Source organism: Balaenoptera musculus, chromosome 2, assembly GCF_009873245.2.
Source record: "Balaenoptera musculus isolate JJ_BM4_2016_0621 chromosome 2, mBalMus1.pri.v3, whole genome shotgun sequence".
In the NCBI taxonomy this organism is placed as follows: Eukaryota; Metazoa; Chordata; class Mammalia; order Artiodactyla; family Balaenopteridae; genus Balaenoptera; species Balaenoptera musculus.
In genome coordinates this window covers 78,096,613-78,120,914 of record NC_045786.1, presented here as the reverse complement: position 1 = coordinate 78,120,914, position 24,302 = coordinate 78,096,613, and the positions used below count along the sequence as shown (strand labels likewise).

At 36.5% G+C, this 24,302-nt stretch overlaps 1 protein-coding gene across 2 annotated transcripts in view; it reads right to left on the bottom strand.

The window, feature by feature from the left end:
- Positions 1-14,602: 14,602 nt before the first annotated feature.
- The window catches only part of PRTG (protogenin), a 123,662-nt gene continuing 113,962 nt past the window's right edge, over positions 14,603-24,302 (bottom strand). The window contains exons 16-21 of one of the 2 annotated variants that reach the window (XM_036844753.1): positions 21,265-21,447; positions 19,717-19,837; positions 18,267-18,432; positions 16,325-16,429; positions 15,419-15,837; positions 14,603-15,271 (exon numbers count right to left, since the gene is read on the bottom strand). In XM_036844753.1, coding sequence (XP_036700648.1) covers positions 15,433-15,837; positions 16,325-16,429; positions 18,267-18,432; positions 19,717-19,837; positions 21,265-21,447 — 980 coding nt within the window. In that variant the 3' untranslated portion in view covers positions 14,603-15,271; positions 15,419-15,432. Of the gene's footprint in view, positions 15,838-16,324; positions 16,430-18,266; positions 18,433-19,716; positions 19,838-21,264; positions 21,448-24,302 lie in introns of both variants that reach the window. The other variant, XM_036844752.1, reaches the window with a different exon arrangement.

Here is a 24,302-nt window from a genome sequence, read left to right as displayed (position 1 = left end):
ATAATTGTTATTTAAAAATAACAAAGGAAATGATTGACAGAGCATTTATAATTCTTTTAAAATATTAAGGAGGCTTGCAAGACAAGAAAGGGGACAAGTGTCTATGTAGCTCTTCATCATGATCATTGTTTGTCATATGAACCTGACATACCCTTTGCAAATAAGCACAAGACTTGAGTTTAACATAATCATCAAGGAAGGTCCTCAATCTTTCCTGGGGCAGTGTGGTTAAAACATTCATGGTTAAGTGAGGTGCCGCCAGTGGGGCACCTGTGTTTGATCTTTGACTCTAAAGACATAGTGAGTCACATACTTCTTACGTGACAGTTGATAAACCAATATGGCAAAGTAATGTGGGAGTTTTGCCTTGTTTTGCTCTGTTTCTTACAGCAATGGGAAAAGAGGCAGATTTTTTTTTCAGGATATAAATACTGCCAACATAGGCAGACTGCAACACTGTGGGTGCTTGAGAAATTTTTTAAGAGCATGTGGGAATGAGCAAGATATGTGCTTATTTGTGAATGAAACACAGCAAGGCAGGACTACCTAAGAAACATGACAAATCTGGGTGTTAAAACAACAAACTGTAAATATAAAACAATTGGCATTTTATGAAATCTCTTTTAAAAGACAGAAAATGTGCCAATTTTAAGCCTTTTTAGTTTGTATGTGTGTTGGGAGGGAAAGATTGGAAAAGGGGAGGCAATATAATGACAACTTTGCACAGTAACATTTCTTTGAGTTCCCCCATTTTTTTGTACATTCAGATTTTTGAATGAAGATATAATTTATATATAAAACTCACCACTTAAATATGTGCAATTCGGTGTATCGTATATTCACTTTTTAGTATTAGCATATTCACAGAGTTGTGCAGCCATCACCACTATCTAAATCTGAACATTTTCATCACCCCAAAAAGAAACCTTGTGCTGGTTAGCAGTCACTCCCTATTGCATCCCTCCATCTACCTGACCCCTCTTAGCCCCTGGCCACTAGTAATTTTTTTTTTTAATATTTATTTATTTTTGGCTGCGTCAGGTCTCAGTTGAGGCAAGCAGGATCTTTCGTGGCGGTGCTTGGACTCTTGGTTGTGGTGCGCAGGCTTCTCTCTAGTTGTGGTGTGTGGGCTCCAGAGCGCTCTGGCTCTGTAGTTGTGGCACATGGGCTTAGTTGCCCCGTGGCACGTGGGATCTTAGTTCCCCAACCAGGGATCGAACCCGCGTCCCCTGCATTGGAAGGCGGATTCTTTCTTTTCTTATAAATTTATTTATTTATTTTTGGCTGCATTGGGTCTTCCTTGCGGTGTGCGGGCTTCTCATTGCGGTGGCTTCTCTTGTTGTGAGCATGGGCTCTAGGCCCGTGGGCTTCAGTAGTTGTGGCTCGCGGGCTCTAGAGCGCAGGCTCAGTAGTTGTGGTGCGCGGGCTTAGTTGCTCCGCGGCATGTGGGATCTTCCCGGACCAGGGCTCGAACCCGTGTCCCTTGCATTGGCAGGCAATTTCTTAACCACTGCGCCACTAGGGAAGTCCTACTGTCCATATTTAAATTTCACCAATATTCCCAATAATATCCTTTATATCAGTTTTTTCCCTCTGATAAAGATCCAGATTGCATATAACTATCATGTCCTTTTGGTCTTCCTGAGTCTGGAATAGTTCCTCAGTCTTCCCTTGTCTTTCATGATGTTGATGTTTTTAGAGTACAGGACAGTTGTTTTCGTGTAATGATGCTCAGTTTGGACTTGTCTGGTTTTTTTTGTTCAGGATTAGACTGATTATTGCACTCCTGGCAGGAATAATGGATGAGTCTGTGTCCTACTCAGTGTATCACACCAGGAGGCACATGATATCAATTTGTTTTATTATTGGTGATGTTAACTTTGATCACCTGGTTAAAATGGTGTCCAATAGATTTCTCTACTATAAAGATATCACCACTGTAAAGTTAATGAGTACTCTCTGGGAAAATACTTTGAGACTATATAAATATCCCTTTTCTCATTAAACTTTCATCTACTAGTTTTTGCATTAGTTGGTGATTCCTATCTGAATCAGTTATTACTATCATAGCTGCAAAATGGTCATTTCTAACTCTGCCATTCCGCTACATTTCTTACTTGGCATTCTAGTGTAAGAAAGAGCTTGCCTTTCTCCTTTTTTTCCTCCTTCCCTCACCTCCTTCCTTTTTTCTTTCCTATCAGAATAAATTTATTCAAAGGGTTATAATAGTAATTCATTATTCATTTTAACACTCAATTTGTTCCAGATTTGGCTAGTAGGAGCCCCTTTGGGTGACTCCTGTCATCTTTTGAACATATCCCATAATTTCTTGAGCTATTACTTACTTTCTGATGCAACAAGGTGTTCCAGGATGAAATACCGTCTCTGCTCCAGCCCTAGGATAAGCAATTTCCCACAAGGAGCCCTCGTTCCTTCTAGTGGGAAATGGTATTTAGAAAACAAACTCTGAGTGCTTGGTGTGCTCTTGGCCACTAAACTGTCACTGCTTCTAGACTCTTTTCTGGGGAAAAATGCAGTTTCATATGGTGCATCTAAATATATTAAACCATGAATTCATATCAATACATACGAACACCTATAATTCCAAACCAATTTCACATGGTTCTTCTTTGCCTTTACTGTTTCCCTTCTTGTATCTTTCTTCTCCTAAAATGAGAACCCTGGTTCCCAGAGTTCCCATTTTTATTATAGCTTTTGTTACAAAATAAGCAAAATGTGGAAGCACAGCTTTCATTTCTAAATTCAAAATTATATTAACAATGCATACACATTATACGCATGTGCACTCATGTATACATGCACAGTTTGAGAGTACATGGTCATTCATTTAAATGAATTTTAGTCAGGCTCTCTTTCCCCAAAATGTCAACCTCACCACCACTTGTTGCTCCACTATTATTTTGATGTCTCTTCACCATGCTTTTGGATTGTAAAATTGCTCTGGTTTTAAAGAGTTATCTATTAAAATGTATATTACCTGGCTCTAAAGGCTTTACAATTGGTTTATACCTTACACAGAGATTAGTAGATAGCTCTTATAAGGCTGAGCTGGAGGGAACTGGAAGTGAAGAAGGGTGAGAGAGAGACCGGTAAGGACTGGAGGAAGTCAGGGAGGATCTAATAGAACAAAAGGCTATTTTCCTAATTATCAATTTTCTTTAGTTTATATTGATCTGAATATATGTGTAAATACATGTAAAAGAGAATCAGTACGTATACTGGTTAAGTACTCAGACACCTGGATCCAGGCTGCCTGACTTCAAATCCTGCTTCTACATTTATTAGTTGTATAATCTTGGGAAAGTTCCTTGACCTGTCTGTGCCTCAGTGCCCTCATCTGCAAAATAGGTACAATAACAGCATCTACTTCATAGGGTTGTTGTGAAAATTAAATGAGTTAATGTACATAAAGTGCTTAGAATAGTAGTAAGTGCTATATAGAATTCTACTGGGCTTTTTGCAATCAGGTCTTTAATGTTTTGTTCATTTATTTGTGTTTTGTTCATTTAGATTAGGTAGGCATCCAAAATTATCTTTTTCATATGGAAATTTCTGTGAGAAATCCTATTAGGATTTTCATTTGAATTGCCTTAAACATATAGATTTGGGGGTTTTGACATTTTCAAGATAGTGAATGTTCCTATCCATAAACATGGGCTCTCTCCTTCTTTAAATAGTTCTTCAAATATGTCCTTCAATAGAGCTTTATAATTTTCTCTGTAAAAGTCTTACACGTTTGGTATATTTTTAATCCTTAATTATTGTTGATTTGGTAAATTATACCTTTCTTTAAAATTACACATTGTAGGTATTTGTTGCCGATAAATGGGAACTCTCTTGTACTTTGTATTTTGATCCTATACCCAACAATCTTGCTTAAATCTTCTGTTTGGACCAATAGTTTGTCTATAGATTTTTCTTGGATTTCCTATGCAGACAATCACACCATATTCATGTAATGATAGTTTTGTTTCTTCTTTTGCAGTTCTACCTACTAACCTAGCTCATGGGGGAGCAGTATTGCTTTCAAGGTTCATCAATGTTGTAATATGTATCAGAACTTCATTCCTTTTTTTATGGCTGAATAATATTTCATTTTATGGATACACTACATTTTGTTTACCCATTCATCTATTGATGGACACATGGGTTGTTTCTAACTTTAGGTTATTGTGAATAAAGCTGCAAATAACACTGGTGTACAAGTATCTGTTTCAGTCTTTGTTTTCATTTTTTTGGCTATGTACCTAGAAGTGGAATGTTGGCCCATATGGTAATTCTACATTTAGCTTTTTGAGGAATCCAAACTGTTTTCCACAATGGCTGCACCATTTTGTATTCCTACTAGCAATGTGTGAGGTTCCAATTTCTCCACATCCTTGCCAATATTTATTTTCCTTTACAATTTTGTTGTTTTTATTATAGCCATCCTAGTAGATGTGAAGTGGTATTTCATGGTGGTTTGATTTGCATTTCTCCAATGACTAAGGATGTTGAGCATCTTTTCATGTGCTTGTTAGCCATTTGTATACTTCTTTGGAGTAATGCTGAGCTGTTTGTATATTTTGGAAATTAAGCCCTTACAGGTTGTATCATTTGCCAATATTTTCTCCCAGTCCATAGAGTTGTCTTTTCGTTTTGTTTATGGTCTTCTTTGCTGTGCAAAAGCTTTTAAGTTTAATTAGGTTCCATTTGTTTATATTTTTGCTTTTATTTCTATTGCCTTGGGAGACTGGGGTCATTAAGTTTTAAGTGGCAACAACATATAGGAAGATTTTTTTTATCCAATCTTTAAAATAGGAGTAGTTTATTTACTTTTTTTTTTTGTAACTACAGATATAATTGTATTTTTCCTACCATATTACTCTGTTCTTTTTCTCAGGATTATCTTTTGCTTTTTTCCCATCTGCTTCACTGCCTTCTCTTAAATTGATCATGTATTCTTCATTTCCTTTTCCACCTAAATTAGCAGACTTAGAAATGATACATTCTATTTCTATTATTTTAGCACTTAATCTTAAATTTTAACATACAGTTATTTTTAAAATGAATGGTAGAATACTTTGGCTCTGCTCATTTTTCTTCTAGTTTTATGGCTCACTGTTGTCTAGTATTTTAGTTTTACCTTGTTTTAATATAAAACTAGTTAGTAGTATTTTTGTTTTATATAGTCAATGTTGATTTACCCACATTTCTCTCTTTGCTCATCATGGATTTTTGAAGAACAGTTTCATTGAGATATAATTCATATACGATACAATATACCCATTTAAGGTGTACAATTCAATAGTTTTTTTTAGTATATCCACAGAATTGTCCAACCATTATCACAATCAATTTCAGAACATTTTCATCTCTCCAAAAGAAATCTCATACCCACCAGTGGTCATTTCCCATTCACTACAACCTTCCAGTCCTATGTAACCACTGATCTACTTTCTGTCTCTATAGATTTGCCTGTTCTGAACATTTCATACAAATAGAATTATACAATATGTTGGGGTTTTTGACTGCTTTCATTCACTTAGCATTAAAAAAAATTCACCCTTGTTGTAGCATATATCAGTACTTAATTCCTTTATATTGCTGAATAACATTCCATTAAGTTAATATACCACATTCCATTTATCCAATCATCAGTTGGTGGATATTTGGGTTGTTTCCACTTTGGGGCTATTATAAATAATGCTGCTATAAATATATGCCTGTACAAGTTTTTATATGAACATGTTTTATTTCTCTTGGGTATATATCTAAGGAATGAGATTGCTGGGTCAAATGGTAACACTATGTTACTTTTTGAGGAACTGCTAAACTATTTTCCACAGTGGCTACAGTATTTAACATTCCCACCAGCAATCTATGAGGGTTCTAATTTCTCCACATTCTTGTCAACACTTGTTATGATCTGTCTTTTTGATTACAGTCATCCTAGTGGATATGGAGTGGTATCTCACTGTCTTTTTGATTTGTATTTCCCATTCATTGTTGCTTCTTCTCATATCTTCCTTGTGTGTTATATTTCCTTCTTCCTAAAGTACATCCTTTATTGTTTATTTAGCAAGAGTATGTGTGTGGTAAATTCACTCATATCTGTATCTAGAATTGTGTTTACTTAACATTTAAATTATCATTTATCTGGTTACAGAACTCCACACTGCAGTTATTTTTCTTTGCGATGTTTTGAAGATATTATCCCACCATCTTCTTGCTTCTTTTATTGAGAAATCTTCTTAGTGCAATCTATTTATCATTTTTTCCCCTCAAACTGCCTTTAAGTTCTTATCTTTGGCTTTGATGTTCTGCAGTTCACTAAGACATCGTGGTTTGGACTTATTTTTATATTTTTAGACTGCGGTTTATGTTTCCTGAATCTGAGGATTTCATAAATTATTTAGTCATATTCTTTTTGAAAATTGCTTAGCCTTCATTCCCCTTCATTTTAGAATGACTGTCAGATGTATGCTGAATCTTCTGTTTATCTCTTTTATATTTTCTGTTTATCTATTGTGCTGCATCCTGGATAATTTCCTCACATCTATCTTCCAGTTTTAGAATATTCTTTCAGTGTATTTGATATGCTATTTAACAGATTTTCAAAAATTCAGTGACTTTTTTTTTTAATTTCTGGAAATTCTATTCATTTTTTTTAAAATGTACTTGTTCTTTTTTTTAAATATATAGTTTATTGTTCTCTAATGTTTCAATTCTTTCTTTCATGTCCTCCACAGTCAGCACAATATCTTTTCAAGAAGTTCCTGTTCTGTTTTTCAGTTCCCCTCCCAAATTGGGAGTTTCTAAAAAATAAGAATTCAGCTATCTTACAAAGCTTGTTTGGGTCATATTTTACCTGTTATTTCTAGATTTTTAAAGTGGAAGTGTTTTCAATATTTCTTAACCATTTTTTATAATATTAAAAAACCAAAATTTTAACCTGAATTAGAAATGTGTCTATCTGGATGACCTATAGCTTTTAGGCTATTTAGTTCCTGAGGTGAGCAATCATCTACTGGAATGGGAAAATTGTTATTTCCTTGTTGCTATTCAGTAAATGCCAGATGAAAACAATTCTTAGATGCCTTAAACAGGCTCTATTCCTACTGCTTGGAGTAGACTCTATAATCATCCCATCCCAGGATATGAAAGCCATCATTCTATAAACTCAAAGTTTTCATTTTCTATCACCCAAAAGAAAAGTGAAGAGTAAAAGAAAACATTTTTTTTTCTTTTTTTAACTAAGGAAAACTTTTATTTAAACTGTGCAATCAATCAGTATTTAGACAGCAGTTTTATAAACATTTTGGCATTTAAACTTTTATTCATTTTTGGCATGACCTGTAGGATAGTATATAAACTATCCTGGGGAGGGGGAAGGTACTAGGCAATATTTACTATGATGCTAGAAAAGGAAAACAAACCCACATTATTAAGCAAAATACGTTTTAAGAAGACATTAAAAAGGTACATTCAAAATCAAGGTAAACATTTGCTTTCTTCATGCAATGGAGTTCACAGAGCTGATCCCCTGAGTCAAGTATAAAATTAAAATAGCTCAGCTCTAGAGTCCATTAGCTAGTCTGCAAATGCTGCCCTTACAAGAAAATGGTATACAGAGTGGAAGGATCCAGAACACCCATAATATGAAACAATATAACTGGCTCCCACGCTTTCATTTAATTCACATCTTCAAAGAAAATAGAAAAAAAAAATCGCACATACACAGACATAAAATTTTGTCCAACAACAGCAACAGACAGACAAACTTACTTAATATATGTCCTCCAGTCTACTGATAGGCTAAGGCAATGTGTGTGTATTCAGGCTTTGCAAATTTCTGTAACAGGCTCATGTTGCTAATCATCGGTAATCATTTTCATTTGCAAACAGAATAAAGAATGTGGTAATAGGGAGAAAAATGTTTTAGGTAAAAATTTTAAGTATTTTCGTTGTTTTTAAAGACAGTTCTGTAGAAAAAGAAACTGCTGTAACATAAATTTTTAAAGATGAAGTTTGTAAGTTAGGACTGTGTCTACATACCATGAACTACTTACAAGATATAAACCTGAGTAAATCAAGAAAGGTGTTCACAATCTCATGGATTATACTAAGAGTGATATTGGCTGGTTCAAGAAAAAGTTAGGGAAAGTATTTCCTTTCTCTAAAAAAAAGATGATAATCATATATTTCTTGTCAATAAGCCTTAAAGGTTGACTTGAGTAAACTAGAATTAGGTGCCAGTAGGTGTTACCCTAAAATTTATTCCAAATAGTTTAAAGAAATTTGGAAATGCTCCATAATCTTGAAAAAGTAGATCTGTTAGAGAAGAATCCTAAAAATGCACTTCTGTCTTACCCATCTACCCCTCTGGAGATATTTGACTCTCTCCTTAAGAGAGAGATCTTTAAAAGCCAAGATAACAAAAAATGAAAGATTTAAATTAGGATAAGATGATTTCATGTTTAGTATTCTCGAAAGCACTGTAAATTCCCCTATTCATCTTATAGATTTACCTACATTAAAGATGAGTGTTTAAATCCCAGTCTACATCTTTTATCCACCACTTTCTTCTGTTAATTTTTTTGGTGCGTATACAGGAAATGCAAACATTTTTCATTTTAGCACAGGCAAAATGTAATTGGAAAGGCTGCCCTGTAAAACAAAAAAATCTGTTAAGATATGTTTCACAGCCTTATAGAAATGACTTTTGGATTATAATTATCTACACTTTCAAGTTTTCAAAGTACTACTGCTTCATTCTGCACAACAAAGTATCCTTACTTCATGTTAAGAAAAGGAACAAAAATAGGTTAAGAACTTTCCTACCAAACAATTCTCAAAATGGTCAAAAACTAGAATTTAGGTGTGCCGAAGACTAACCTTATACTTGTTCTACTATATGATTCTCCTCTACTTTGCTCTCTCCTAAATTAATTAGGTTGAATTCAAATAACAAATATGCTCTTCAGATCTAGCAAGAAAGGATGACTGCTTACACACCTGGCTTTTTCTAGTTAATAAGTTTCTATTTAGATATGGGGACTACAGAAAAATTACAAAAGATAAAATTCAATTCTGAACACCTAGTCTAATAAGGAAATGCTCGAACAGATAAGGACTCCAGAAACCATACCTACCTTGTTTACTGCAACTCCAGGCACAAGCGTCAGCTTTCAGACACAGTTTCGGCTAAGAGAAATAGAAGGTTTTAAAGGAGGAAAGAAGGGAGTTCACGAGATGACAAAGAGTGAGTTACAGCCCAGCCTCCTAAATTCCTCCTTGAATAAATGAACGTAACTAAGACAGACTTCTCTCTGTTGATTGGCTATGACTGTGTGGACAGGTTGTGTTGACACAGTGGAAGGCACTATGAGCCACTATGAGACATAATTAAACATCATGTCTTAGCTGAGATGATGTTATCATAGTAGAAATCCTATAAACACTGAAGTTGGACCAACTTGGGTTTGTAGCTTGGCTAAGCCACTTACTAGCTGTGATCTTTGGCAAGTTAGACGTTTTAAACCTGTTTCCTGATCTCTAAAATGGGAATAATACTTGCCTTGCAGAATGTAGCAGTGTGCAGGGATGAAGATGTGCTTGGCACATCATATACGCTCAGTAAATGGCCTTCTCCCTTCCTAAGGAGTAGAGTCAGAAGTGGCTGAAAAATGACTAGCACTCTTAACCTTACTCAGAATAGCATCATGGTCTCTATCCCATCATGGAGATAGCTTTGTTTCATTCATTGAAGAAATGCTGAAACTTAGGGTATAATTATAAATTATCCTTCAAATCTGAAAGAAGGCTTGACTTGACATGATCCAGGAATCAGAACAAACTAGAGCTGTGGAATCTAAAGCTTTCTAGGAAAAGGGACAATTGAAATCAAAGAAAACAAAGACAAAATTTCCTAGGAGTTGTACATGCTGCTAAGTACAAGTGGAGGTTCTTGCTAAGGCTGATGGAGAATCAAGAGGCTATCACAAACTGAAAACCAAACAGTGGCTGGTGAAGCTGAAGAAACAGACCCGATTTAAAAGTCAGAAAGGGTGAATGTTGCAAAATGCTTTTAGAAGAAAATGAAGAATGAACTTGAGCATGGTCCTGCTCATCTACTCTGAGTTCCTACGTTTGAGGTCTTTCCCCCAACCCTACCCCACCGACATAATCACTTAAGAGAAAAGGAGAAAGCTCAACTATAATATGAACGGTTTTCAAAAATATCTGATGAAATTCCATAAAGTTAGAGCCAAATATTAGGAAACTTTCTGTTAAACACATAGAACTGAGATGTTAATTTACAAAGCACATATTCAAAAAGTTTAAAGCCGAACTGTTTTTGCAAGTGATTTAGAGAGAAAGTTTAATGTAAACATTCAATAGGCGATAAGCCGAGGTTTTCATAGCTTTGACATTTTGAAGATCACCAAGGGGCACATGGCTTCACACTTCCAATCTCTGTAATGCTACAGACATTTTATGGAGATCAGAATTCTACAGAAATAATATATCTGTTGTAGGTAAAAGAATGGCCACCTACAGAAGTCCACGCCCAAATCCCTGGACTCTGAATATGTTACCATACAGGGCAAAAGGGATTTTGCAGAGGTGATTCAGTTAAGAATTTTCAGATGGGGAAGAGTACCCTGGATCGTGCAGATGGGCCCCAGCTAATCACGTGAGTCCTTAACACTGGAGAATGTTTCCCCGTTGGGGTCAGAAAAAGAGATATGATAATGGAAGTGGGGTCAGAGAGAATAGAGGGTGGGGTCTACAGTTTCTAAAATCCAGAAAAGACAAGGAAACAAACCTTGATTTTATCCCATTGAGACCTGTGTCAGACTTCTGACCTACAGAATTGTAAGAATAAATTTGTGTTGCTTCAAGGCCAGCTTCGTGGTAACTCATTTCAGCAGCAATAAGAAAATAATACAGTATCTGCCTGGTAAAAATGCAAGGCTGTCATGTTAATCTTAAACACCTTCAAAGGCTTACCAAGGGAAACCGCCTGAGAAGATTAAAGCCTGCAAACATACACATTGCATTAGCCTGTGATCTTATGTCCTGAGCATAAATCAACTTCACACAGAATTCTAGGTATGTGTTCTTCTAAACATCAATAAAATTCACAATTAGACAACTGGTTGTGTATGGTGATCTCCAGAACCCTGTACTCTGTGCTCACAGCCCACAGAAATTATGACTATTAAACCAAAGCAATTTTACCAGAGACCCATGTGCCAAATCGTCAGGAACAAAGTCTACAAAATACATGTTTAGTCTTAAATCATGCCTCTTTCAATGTATTGGCACTTTTTTTCTTTTTTTACATTCAGTATTAAACATGTATATTCAATGAAATAGAAATGTATGTGTGAATCACTACAGCCACTGCTGGGATGGAACCACATCTGGATATTCTAGCGTTTAAAAAAAAAACCTTTCAAATCATCTTTTTCTGTGACACTCAATTGTTTCCAAAGGTGTCTTCATCGACTTGATCAATGACCCTGAGTTGTCAACATGAGCAAGTTTCTGGCATATGTCCTTAATGAAGTCAAGACACACCAATGCAAATCACTGTCATTGTTCCCAGCGTTGGCACTGCTCTTGTTTGAAGCAAAAGCAAACAAAAATCATTTCACTGAGGATCTAATTTCCCTGGGGTGCCAAAACTGATTTTTTAAAGCCACTTAGTGGATAAAGCTGTGTCCTTACTTTTAGGCTAATCAAAATATAAAACTCCAGATTTCATGAAAAAGATTTTTGTTCCCTTGATGCAATTAAAATATTTCAATTTATGGACAACTTTAAAGAGCACATCTATCAAAGAACAGCCACTTAAAACAGTGATATGATTCGTTTCCCTGTTATATCCCATTGCTCCCCAGAGATGAGAACATCCCTATTATTAAGGGACTGCCTCGAGCCTTCAGAGTCAACCACGTAATGTTTTAAGCAGGAGGAAGACAGCACAGACTGATTCAGGGGTTGCCATAATGCTCTGCAGTGGAAAAGCCTGCTGATATTTCTGTTGACATCTCACACTCAAGGTGCTTAGGAAAGTATCACATCATGTGGCAAAAACATCCTGTTGCTGAATCAGCAGATTTAATGGGAAGTCCCTATGTATGCTATTTGTATACAGACAGGGTTCTGGAGAGACAAGTTTGGTTGACATAAAAACAAGAAACAACAGTTTAATGTACAACTAAATCTGCCTATATGTGGACATAACCTTAAATATCTTTGGTTTTCTAAAAATTTGTTGATAAAAAGTACGTGAATTAAAACACTGATAAATACCAATATAATTGTATTGCTTTTAATTATGTAAACTTAGCCCTTTGATATCTTTTGCTACTAAAGCTAGATTCCCTATCAGCCTCTAAATAAATTTATTTCAAATCTGCTCATCTTTACTTACTTACAGGCTAATCTATATATTTGCATGATCTTTGGTATGAAAATACTGATGAGCAGTATCTTGTAATATTTGGCATAAAAATGACATGCATGTATTAGTACTTACAGCAAATAAGTCTTTGGAAAAGAAAATAGTTACTATTTTCATATTAGCCCCTTCAGAGTGAAAATACCATGAAGTAACACCACTATGAGAGATGAAAGAGAACCTTCACATTTTAGTTACAATTTCATACTTAAGACTTCAAAGAAGCTAGCTTTGGCCAAGTAAAAAGAAGTCTTTGGTGTTCACTAAATATCTTATTCAATGAGACCAAAATATTTATCTTTGGTGAAAAGACTTTTTTTTCTCTACAACAAGTAGTTTCAACAATTTCAAAATACTTTAATACTGTATAGCTGAAGATTTACTTGCTGAAGAAAAAAAAATTACACTTGAAATTCTTTGGAACTATCTGCTGGTAAAGAACTTATTTTAAATGCTCTGGTAACAATAAGGTAGTTAAAATTACTAGTCTAATTAACTACAACAATCAAGATAAACCCTATTATTCTGGGTTAGTAACTACTTGTATAAGCGTCATACCTATAGATGTTTCTAGTTAATTCAATTTTGGGGGAAATCATAGTCAAATTTTCACTTTCTACTGAAAATTCTTTGGTAATAGGATTATTATGAAAAAAATCTTATATAAGAACAAAATGAAAAGGTGAAAGAGTGAAAAATGTACTGGTAAATAATTAGCGAACAGTTATAGCCTAAAGATCTACAATAACTATGGGCCTATTCATCAAAAACAAAACAAACTAAATACTTTCCTTAAGGACTTCAGATCATCATTTTAGGCTTTTAAAATGATTCAAATTAATAGAGTCCGAGACACGATGGATGATGTTTCAACTTTAGATTCTGTCTGCCTTTTAACAAAAGTTTAAAAACGTAAAATGAACTCACTGTAGTCCTTAGTTTTAGATATTGATAAAAGTTGGCCTCGCATAATTCTACTTATGAACCCCCAAACGCCATACCCTGTCAATCTGCCCATGCTTCCATGAGGCAGCTCAAAAGTAACAAAACGTTCCCTGAGTACAGGAAAAAAAAAATAACACTAGAATAAGTTTAAAAGGAGGTAGTATAAACAGGAGCTATAAAGGCAGGAGCAGCATGTTTCCTGGCCTCAGATTGTTCACCTAAAGCTCTGCTTTTTTGTTTTGCCATCAAGCCCATACTTAGATAACTAAATGGGGGACTGTGAATTTAGTTCAGAAGCGCATGCTAGCAGTTAATGTTGGTCTACTTCTGAACACATCCAATTTGGCACAAAACTACAGATTAAAAAACAACCAAAAAATGCTGTGTCATCAGACACTGGGATAGAAGATGATAGAGGTGGGACTGTCGTCCAGTAACATTTTTTTGACTTTAAAGCACCATTTAACACGACCCCCCACTTCCATAAACAAAAGGTTTCAAGGGGGATACCCATTAAGATTCCTTTTAAAAAGCGGCTCAAAAGTCATTTCCAGATAATTTCAAGCAATACGTTTAAAAGGAAAAGGGGGTCCCTTCTCTACACCATGTGTTTAATTCTTTATTGTCTCTCACTGCTGGGCACCTAACAGGTAACTGTCTCATTACTGAAAGAAGGCCTATTCTATGTGGCTAAGTAAACAGTTCACTGATTTCAAACCAGCAAGAGGATTAACTCACTCCTGGAGCTAGCATTCCTCATTCGCAGCACTGACACTGAAGGAAGATTAAACAGTACCAAATTCTCTGAAGAATTCAAGAAAATACAACCAAGTTGGTAGAGCTCTGAATACTTATCCCTAAACAAAACCTGCACAAAAACAAACCAAAATGCTTTGATAAAATACTGTACATCAAAAGAGTTACTGATAAAATCCAAGAAACTCTTAAGGCAACTTTTTGTACTCTTATCCTCAACAACTTCATGAATATTAAAAAGGTATAAGGCAAAGAACTTCATAATATATAATGGAAGGCACTGTTACCGTGATAACCTCAAGTTCATTTTACTGTCTACTGCTGCATTTGTCTTCATTATTAATATTTAATGAAACTTCTTTACCCCTTTAAGCCAAGCTGGAGTTAAAAATAAAAAACACCAACCCTAACCTGTTCTCTTTGAAAGTCTATTTTCTGCAAGGAGTTTTGCAACTAATTCTGGAAAGGTTGAGGATGCTTTGCAAACTAGACAGTGCAGCCTTTGGCCAACTGTCAGGCAAAGGAGCAGGTAGAAAAGGCACGGCTTCTAGGCAGGCTGAGGTTTGGGATACAGCAGATAAAGCACTCAAGACTCTAATGCCCAAAACATAAAGGCCCTAGACGCAATAGGAGTCCCTGTATGCTACTGAACAGTTCTATTCTCAAAAGAGATATACCTTTTTGTTTTGGTCATTCAGTAAAGTCAACAGTCCCACTTTTCTCTTCTCTGAGGTTTCAGTCCTCACAGCTGGAGGTGTTAAATTATCCAAACCATACAGAGGTCATAGTTTGTTGCTGCTGTTTCTTAAATCAGAGCTTCAGATAAACATTCTTACTCATCTACCTATATGACTCCTTTGATCACACACATTACACATACAGCAATGAAAACAAAACGCTACTAGGAAGTATCATCGGTTATGTAGCTGAGAAACTATCACAACAAACGAGGTAACAAAGCTGTCTTCTGAGTTTGCCGTGTGGCAAACTGAGGTAGATAGTCAGCAAAGGGGCTTTCAAAAGTCTTCCCTTTGCTCCAGTGATATATTTCATAATCCAGTCAAATATCTTGACTGTCTTTTCACATTGCTGACACTGAAACATTCAAAATACGTGAGCTTAAAGATAAAGAAACAAAACACATTCAAAAAAGGTGAAATACCCAATAAGATATCATGATTTTCACAAAAGGCTTTGGCTCCCTGTTCACTGTCCTTTGAAAAGACTTAAAGGTGAGAATACCTGGACGTGGCTATCTAGATTGGAAAATCCTTTTTATCAAAGCAGAGCATGGCAGATGGTGCCTGAGGAACTGAAGAGGAAATCTGCTCAGCATCTGACGGCACTGCATGTTCTTCACACTTTCTCATCGAGGGATCCCCACTCGAATCAGTGCCAGTGAAGGAACTGGGGGTCAGGGGTGCGGTACTTATAACTGAGGACAGGTGTATTTCATCATTGGACTCATGGGAGAACCTTCCAGAATCCCCAGTTTCGTGGCTGCCTTCACTATTCGCTGAATGCTCAGTATCAGTTGCAACACCAAAGGGTCTTGGGAAGCTGGCTGTATGACCTGCGGAGCTGGGGGAGTCCTCATCACTGATTAATACGGTAGTGCCTGGCTGGTAAAAGCAGACCGCTTGAGTAAATCTTCTTTGAGGCTAGGTAAAAATACATAAAACACCATCAGTGATACCAGAGTGCTCTTAAAAAGTAACAAATCTGGTTTTGCATATTCTATGTATGCTGAGATAGCAAACTGATCGAGTACATGGGTAAAAGATCATCATGAAGGAATTGTCTAGGTCAGTGGTTCTCCGAGGAGTGGGAACACATCAGAATGACTGGGGCAAGTGAAATGTCAAAAGGCTTCTTCAGTGATTTTGATGCGGGCTTCTGCCCCATCCCTTTCTCCATTGCCCCTCAACTCCCACTGAAAACCACAGCTCTGATTACTATTCCAATTGTCATTTCGGTCATCAATCCCCATGGCTTTCCACAAAGTCATGCCCCAGATTAATAAAATCATGGCTAGAAAGAACACAGAAGTTTAAAAAAAAAAACTCATTTACATTTTCCTCTTTTTAAAATTACCATCTCATATACCAGGAGTAGCAAAAGATTTTTTCCATTTAATGGGTGAGTTACCTGCTCAGCTTTTATCTTCTTAGAATCTTGGAAAAAAAGCCATTTTTTCTTAGGGTTGTTTTTAATTATAGGACCATAGCTATTAATTATCAGGTCAGTTCCTCCCTGGAGATATAAAAGGGGAAAATGCACATATTATAGATTTCAGTTTATTACAAGTAGTACACAAAATTTTTAAATGTTGAAAGAAAAAAATGATCACAGACATTATTATTTCTTCTTTTACACTAGCAGCACACAACAAATACAGGGTATTTGTTAGTGATAAAAAAGATATAATAGGTTTATTCCTAAGAGAGATATATATGTTGAAGTATTTGGGGTAAAGTGTAAGGATTCCAAAACTTATTTTCAAATGACAGAGCAAACAAAAATACATAGAGAGAGATACAAAAGTATGAAAAGATACTGACAATTATTTGTGCATTTATTAAATTTTTTCAACCTTTCCACATGGTTGAAAAATTTAAAAAGATTTAGGAAGAGAAAAATGGGCCCACATATGCTCAACAAAATGGCAATAGACGGGGGATCAGCTCTTAGGCTAACCCAAGGGAATTCAGAGACCTGGCCTCCAAACTGGCTTCTCTGCTTCACTTCAGGTCTCCACTCTGCTCTGTCTCCTTTCATTTTAGATTCTCCCTCTCTCTTCCCATGTCTTCCTCCCCACTTCACTTCTCTTCAATCCTTTCTCATGTCTAGTTCCAAGTTAGTAATAACAGAATGACAGTGTATTTTGGTACTTTCTGTGCTTATTTAAAAGTTTTAGGTTCTAATGTTCTAGATTAATTTGAATTAAATGGCTTACATTTGTATCAGAAAATAAAAGCTAAATTAAGTTGCAAACAAAAAGACAACAGGAGTAGCAAAAATCAATTTACTATTATTTACCCATAATATATATAGTATATAGATAGCACTGTGCTAGATACACGTAAATTGCATCTGCTAAATATAATTATATAAAATTTAACATCAAAATTGCCTGAAATTTTGTTATATTTTTGGTATTCTAAATTTTAGGGAAAGGTTGGGGAAGAAGAATTTATAGCAGGATTTGGCAAACTTTTCCTGTAAAGGGGCAGATAGTAAATGTCTTAGGCTTTGCAGACCACACATGGCCTCTGCTGCATTTTCTCCTCTTCCTCCTTTTTTGTTCCCCCCAAACTACCCTTTAAAAATGTGAAAAACATACTTAGCTCAGAGATGACCATACAAAAACAGGCTGTAGGCTGGCCTGGGCTGGGCTATAGTTTGCGGATACTTAATTTACAGCACATTGGTTATGAGGGCTATTATAACAATGCACGATATCTAATGCTGCAATGTGACTAAAAATAATTTTCAGTTGGTGTTCATAATGCTTATCGTTGTACTATTATTACACATAGTGGAAAGGACATGAAGTAATATCCTCCAATGACACCTCTTTACTATATCCAACTTCCTAAGGCCATACAGGGAAGGATCTTGAGACATCTATTTATATACTCTGTATTTAAAAAAATTTCATTCACACCTGGAATGTTCTGAGGCTCCATTTAGTTCTAAAATCAAATAAACTAAGTTGAGAATGGATTAATAAAAAATTGTCCATCCAGTTCCAGTATACAGAACAATCCAAATTATAGTAAATATGGACTGATGACCTTGATGTCCTTACTTAAGACATCTCAGCTCCATATAATCCGAACTAATTGAATTTATGCTACTTTCTCATATTTTCTTTATCTTCATCTTTTATTCTTTTATCTATCCCTATCTTCTCCCCAAATATTGTATGCAAGGAAGGATCTGAGCGAAACGGTTTCACATTTCATTATGTGGAGTATGGACACAATACATTCAACATACAATTTTCTGGTAAGAAGATTTTACGCATAAAGAGAAGATGAATGGTAGGAAGGATTACGTAGCACAACAGTCCCTCAGCTCAGAGTACCTTGGCATCGATGAAGCTGTTCGGCATGATCATTGGCATTAAGGACTCTTCATTTTCTAGAGCTCCTTCCAGGTTCTTTCCTACTTCATTTCCACTGGCTAGGGAGGCACTGGTATGAGATAATTGTTGAGTTCCATTCTGTGCTGTCTTGGAGGCAGTTGATTTCCTGAAATATTGCAAGGAAAGGAAATTTTCTAAGTCCACAAGAAGAGAGAAGCAAATGTACCAAATTTGGAGAAATCTGGGAAGTTCACAACTTTGCAAACAATGGAGTTCCTTAATGCTTGTTTCTCAAATATCTTTAGAAACTATTAGATTATAACTCCAGCTCACTGCTGCAAACTTCTATGATGTGAGAAGGCTTCTTTCTTTTTGTCCCAAGGTCTGTTTATATAAAATTACTTTTTACACTTAGTAAAAACCTTAATATTTATAAAGTACTATTATTTATTATTGTCGCTTATTTATAATATACACAGAAACTGTAGTTTAAAAAATTTACATGTTCTCCTTCAGGTCTGCAGATTGTCACACTAACGTAACAATTAACGATGACAAATTTACAGTAGCACTTATGCAAGATTTGGGCATCACTAAAACAATGTACATAAAGATTTCATTAAAAAATTCTTGAAGTGAGAAACTTGGACAGTAAAATTAAGCCAGTTCCATATACAAAAAACTTTAGAACTAACTCTTTCATTAACATGTTTTCTGAGTGTGTTTCTACGCACAAGTACCAAAAACATATAGAATAAACTCTGCAAAACCTATGATAATGGAGACAGTCTAGTGATAGAGATTACCTAAAAATGATGTGTATTTGACTTTGATTTTTTAAAATAAAGAACCTTAATAAATGAAAGCAAAAGCCAAAATATAAAAGGTTAGAAACAGAGAGGTTCACTGAATGCTGAGAATTTAGCTGAAGTCAAAAGCACTGATAAAATTGCCTGATAAGAGTTTATAGAGAACTAATCCCTAGTTATTACATTTGTTTTAATCCATGTCTGGAGAATCCCAAACATATGACCTGTGGTGGTGAGGGTAGAGCTCTCAAGTGACTCAGACATTTCAGGCTACTTAAATATGAAAATATTCCAGGCAGTAAGGAATCCCTCAATCAGCAGATGCATCATATTAAGTGGGTTAGTTTTTTAAAAAATCCAAAGGATATACTTTGTGTTTCTCAAAATACCAAGGAAATGAGAAAACTAGGTCCTCATTTAAGAGTATTTTGTTGGTACAGTAATTTTTTTCAAATGGTGAGAGAATAATCTTCCAAAGTGAGCACATCTCTATAGCTGAAAGAACCCAAGTAATAATACATTCATTTTAAAGTGGAAAATCCCAGTTACTCTAAAAGGCACTTGATTTCAATTTGTTTCTGTGGTTACTGTAATTTAAATGTTTTTTAACCACATCAACATCTCCAGCAATGGAAACACACCTGGCTTTACTTCGGTATATCAAGATGAGAACACAGATGAGGATGCAGGTCAAGGCTATGCCAACACCTACAGCAATGCCGGTCATTGATTTTTGGTCCAGATGGTAATAGCCTGAATAAACTAGAAGGGGAAACACATGTACTCAGAGTCAATCAGAAAAATAAATGATTCCATTTATCATAATTCTCAGATATTAGCTTTTCAATAATTTGCCTTCCTCTCATAGGAAAACTTTTGACAGTATCTGTGTCTAAGCAAAAAAGACGTATTACTCTTTTATCAGTGACCTTAAAATTGGCTTATCTTCTCATACTGAAGATTCTAAATATGAGTTCCAGGTATTATATTATTATATCAAACATGAACATCAGTTCATAATTTATAATGCTAAAAGGCACAAGGCATAGATGTTCACTGATAGGCCAAAGGGTAGCTTTCATGTCATATTACCTTAAAAGCAGATCTGTATATTGAAGATTAGTTTTCCATTTATGTATTTTCATTTACACAGCAGTGCTTCTCAAACTTTAATGTGCATAAGAGTCACTAGGGGATATGTTAAAATGCAGATGCTGATTCACGAGGTCTGGGGTAGAGCCCACGCACAACTCTGCATGTCTGACAAGCTCCCGGGTGCCATTTACGCTGCTGGTCTCTAGGCACTTTGACTAGCAAGGTATCTGAGAAGCGGATATGAGCCTTGCTCTCCGCTTCCCCTGATGATATGGCAGCTACTGTGGCTACCTCCTTCCTGTGCTTAAATCCGACTGCCCTGCCCTTCTCTTTGTTTCTCTCTCTCCTTCCCAGTGTCCATACCCAAAGTGCACACAATACTGAATGACTATCCTCTGAGGAACTAAGAGCCTTTAATCCCGCCCTGAATTCAGCTGGCATCTCCTCGATCTGAAGCTGTCCCTGCCACACCCTGCATCGCCACCCAGGCCCCCTCCCCCAGAGAGGGGAAAAGGAGGTGTCCAGTCCTGGGTCACAGGGGGCCCCGGCGTCCTTCACAACAGCAGGACGATACCCTGAGTGGAGTGAGAATGGCTCTTTAAAGGTATTTTTTTCCAATTGCTTTCTGGAGAGAAATAACTTTCACTCTGGAGAGGATGGGTTTTTTGTTTTTGTTTGTTTGTTTGTTGTTTTTGGTGGGGAAAACTCTTAATGAAAACCATGCTCTTCTTAGCTTGAACACCACAACCATCACTGCCATTTATTTCCACAGACCCCCAGACGCCCGCTCCCATCAGCTCAGGGGTGGTGTGGCTCGTCTGTCTTGGTGGATGCACAGCTGGGAGGAGAAGTAACTGGGACACAGCGGTCTGAACACCGCGGTTAGTTCTGAGGTCAGTGTGTTCTCCTAGGAGTGCAGAGAGCGCCATGCAGCCCCACAGCACCAGAACCTCGCCAGCGAGAATTCAAGGAGCCGAGTACGGGTTTAGGGATACGGTCATGGTAGGAGCAGAAATAAAGCAGAGGGGAGCTGGAAAAACATATGTGTGTTTTCTCTTCTTAAGGAAAATCAATGATTATGGCAGTATACAGACCTTTGACATCAGCAGAATCTAAACGCTTGGGCCTCTGATTTGATTCGGGAGTTTCCTTTGGAAGTACGGCCAGCTCCACAGAATTTGAAAAGGGTCCTTCTCCTACCTCATTGGATGCAGATATCTTGACAATGTATATATTTCCTGCCACAAGGTTTTCTAGCAAAGCCATGGTTATTGCCCCTATAAATATATCAATTACAAATTAAGTAAACTATCTTTTATTTATTCTTTTAATCACACAACCATGGTCCTTTATTTTTAAAATATTTTTCTGATTATAAAAATAACACATTTTAAAACATCTGTAAAATAAAGATAAATATAAATAAAATGACAATCTCCCATTGTTAACATTTTTGTGTATTTGTATGTGTGTACGTGTATGTGTGTACTGTACATGTGTGAGTACATATTTACTACATGCATTTTTATATCCTAGAGTTTTCATTTAACATTGTGCCATGCACACTGCCCCTATATAATCCTTCTCTGTAATTTTGTTTTAAGAGTAGCTCGTAAAATCAACATGCATTTTTGTTTGGATACATGTATGTATATACATATATATATAAATACACACTTTTTTTAACCAAAAAATATATATAAACATATATGCAATTTTTTACTCTTTACATAGGTATGGATACAAATAGCATTAAAAACATTTTATTATGGAATATTTCAAACATAGGTAAAGACAAAATAACACAATGAACTCAGATTCAACAATTACAAGTAGATTTAAAAAATCCAATGTGAGACTCTTTTTTTTTTGGCCACGCCTCACCGCTTGCGGGATCTTAGTTCCCTGACCAGGGACTGAACCCATGACCACTGCAGTGAAAGCGCTGAGTCCTAAGCACTGGACTGCCAGGGAACTCCAATGAGTATCTTTTTTTTTTTTTTTCTTTTAGAAATGTTTAAACCACTTACAGTAATTGTGATAGATGATTTTGCTCTTATTTCTTAAATTAGAAACAACAATTATTTTTGAAAGTATGAATATATTTTTCACCCTCCTAATCATTATCTAAGATTTCCTGAATATAAACAGGCAAGAAGATGCCAAAGTTATGTAGGAACCTCAGGGTGTTGAAGGCCGAGACCCCAGACTATCAAAATTATCACCAGCAACCTGGCTAGCATCTACTTCTCTCCAAAAGTAATCATTTGAATTTATATATATTTGGTATTGAAAAGTATCTTCTCTGATGGCATGACTGCCAAGAAGGACTCCTATTTGGGCACTGCTATTTCTTTTTTTTTTTTAATATTTTTATATTTATTATAATATTATAATAATATTTAATGTCTTCATAGGGCACTGCTATTTCTTTTTTTTTTTTTTTAATAAATTTCTTTATTTATCTATTTATTTTTGGCTGTGTTCGGTCTTCGCTTCTGTGCGAGGGCTCTCTCTAGTTGCGGCAAGCGGGGGCCACTCTTCATCGCGGTGCGCGGGCCTCTCACTATCGCAGCCTCTCTTGTCGCGGAGCACAGGCTCCAGACGCGCAGGCTCAGTAGCCGTGGCTCACGGGCCCAGTCGCTCAGCGGCATGCGGGATCCTCCAAGACCAGGGCCCGAACCCGTGTGCCCTGCACTGGCAGGCAGACTCTCAACCACTGCACCACCAGGGAAGCCCCGGCACTGCTATTTCTTGAGGCGTCTTTCTGCTCTTGTCCTGCCACGGCACTGAAGTATTTTTCTTACAAAGGGAATCCCACCCCAGGAATTAGTCCTAATGTTATGAAAGCAGGTATAAAAGAAATTCAACCAGGAAGTTGTTCTTGCACTGCATTTGTGGGTGGATATTCACAGGGAAACCTAGCTTCCCTGGGGTAATTTCTTCTCATTTTTTCCTGATGCAGGGCACCCTTACAATAAATAGTTTTAGAGAGCTTACAACAGCTGGTAGCTGTCACCACCAGCTCAGAGCTGGCTACTCTAGTGCACTTGCTACAATATATTTCATTATGCAAGGGAAAGGCAGGGTGATCTTAGAGCTGAGGCCATGACTCAGAGGCTACCTCTGCAGGTCACATGGTGGGAGGGAGCCGAACCCAGGGGCAGTGCAAGGAGCTGAAGGCGGTTTGCTTTCACGTGCTCCGGTTTCAACCTGGCCTAGAAAGAGCCTGAGCTACTTGAATACACAATCGTTGAATAAACACACTGACCCCTATTTAGAATCAGGAAGTCTTTCCACTGCCACTTGCTCTTAGGCAGGTGAATTAAAAAGCAACAATGTACTGTGACATGTTACCATTAGCTAGAAGGAAGAACAATTCAATTTCTTTACCAACATATAAATAAACTGAGTCTCCATTTTACCATAGAATACTTTACATTTAATTTTAGAAAGTGTTTGGCAAAACCAATCACTACCTGAAATTAAAATTCTTTCGCTTACTTTAAACATTACAAATGGTTGAGCTTTGTGTGTATATGTGCGTATGCACACTCCCCTTTCTCCCACAGAAAGTCTTCCTTCAGACAAAAAAAAGGAAACTGTAACATTCTGGTTCCCATATGAGCACAGTTAAACCAGTTCCCAAATATTAAAGTGATCTGACTGCCCCTATATTCTCTCAGCAAACGGTCTAAATTCCAGCTGGTGTGATTATTTCAGTCTACAGCCTTTTACAGCGTCTGAACTTTTAGCTAGACTAGGAGTTTCACACGCCGGACAGTGTAACAGGCTTGGTGTTGGATCAATGTTGATCAAGTCCTGGCATGTTACCAATTAAGTAATTTGCAACTTGGGGCATGTCACTGAACTTCACTTTCCTCGTGGGGGCAATAATTCCCACCTCATATAATTATTATAAGGATTAAATGAACTACCATGGACAAGTGTCTGACACAAGTGTATACACTCAATGAAAGCAGGTTTTCCTCCTCACCTCTGATCTCCCCTCTTCCCTTTCTGAAGGACAGAAATTTTTTTTCACATGTGAACAGCTGAAGGTGGCTAGCATAATGCTTTTGCACAAGATAATTCTCAGTAAATACCAACTGAACTTATACTAAAATATGAG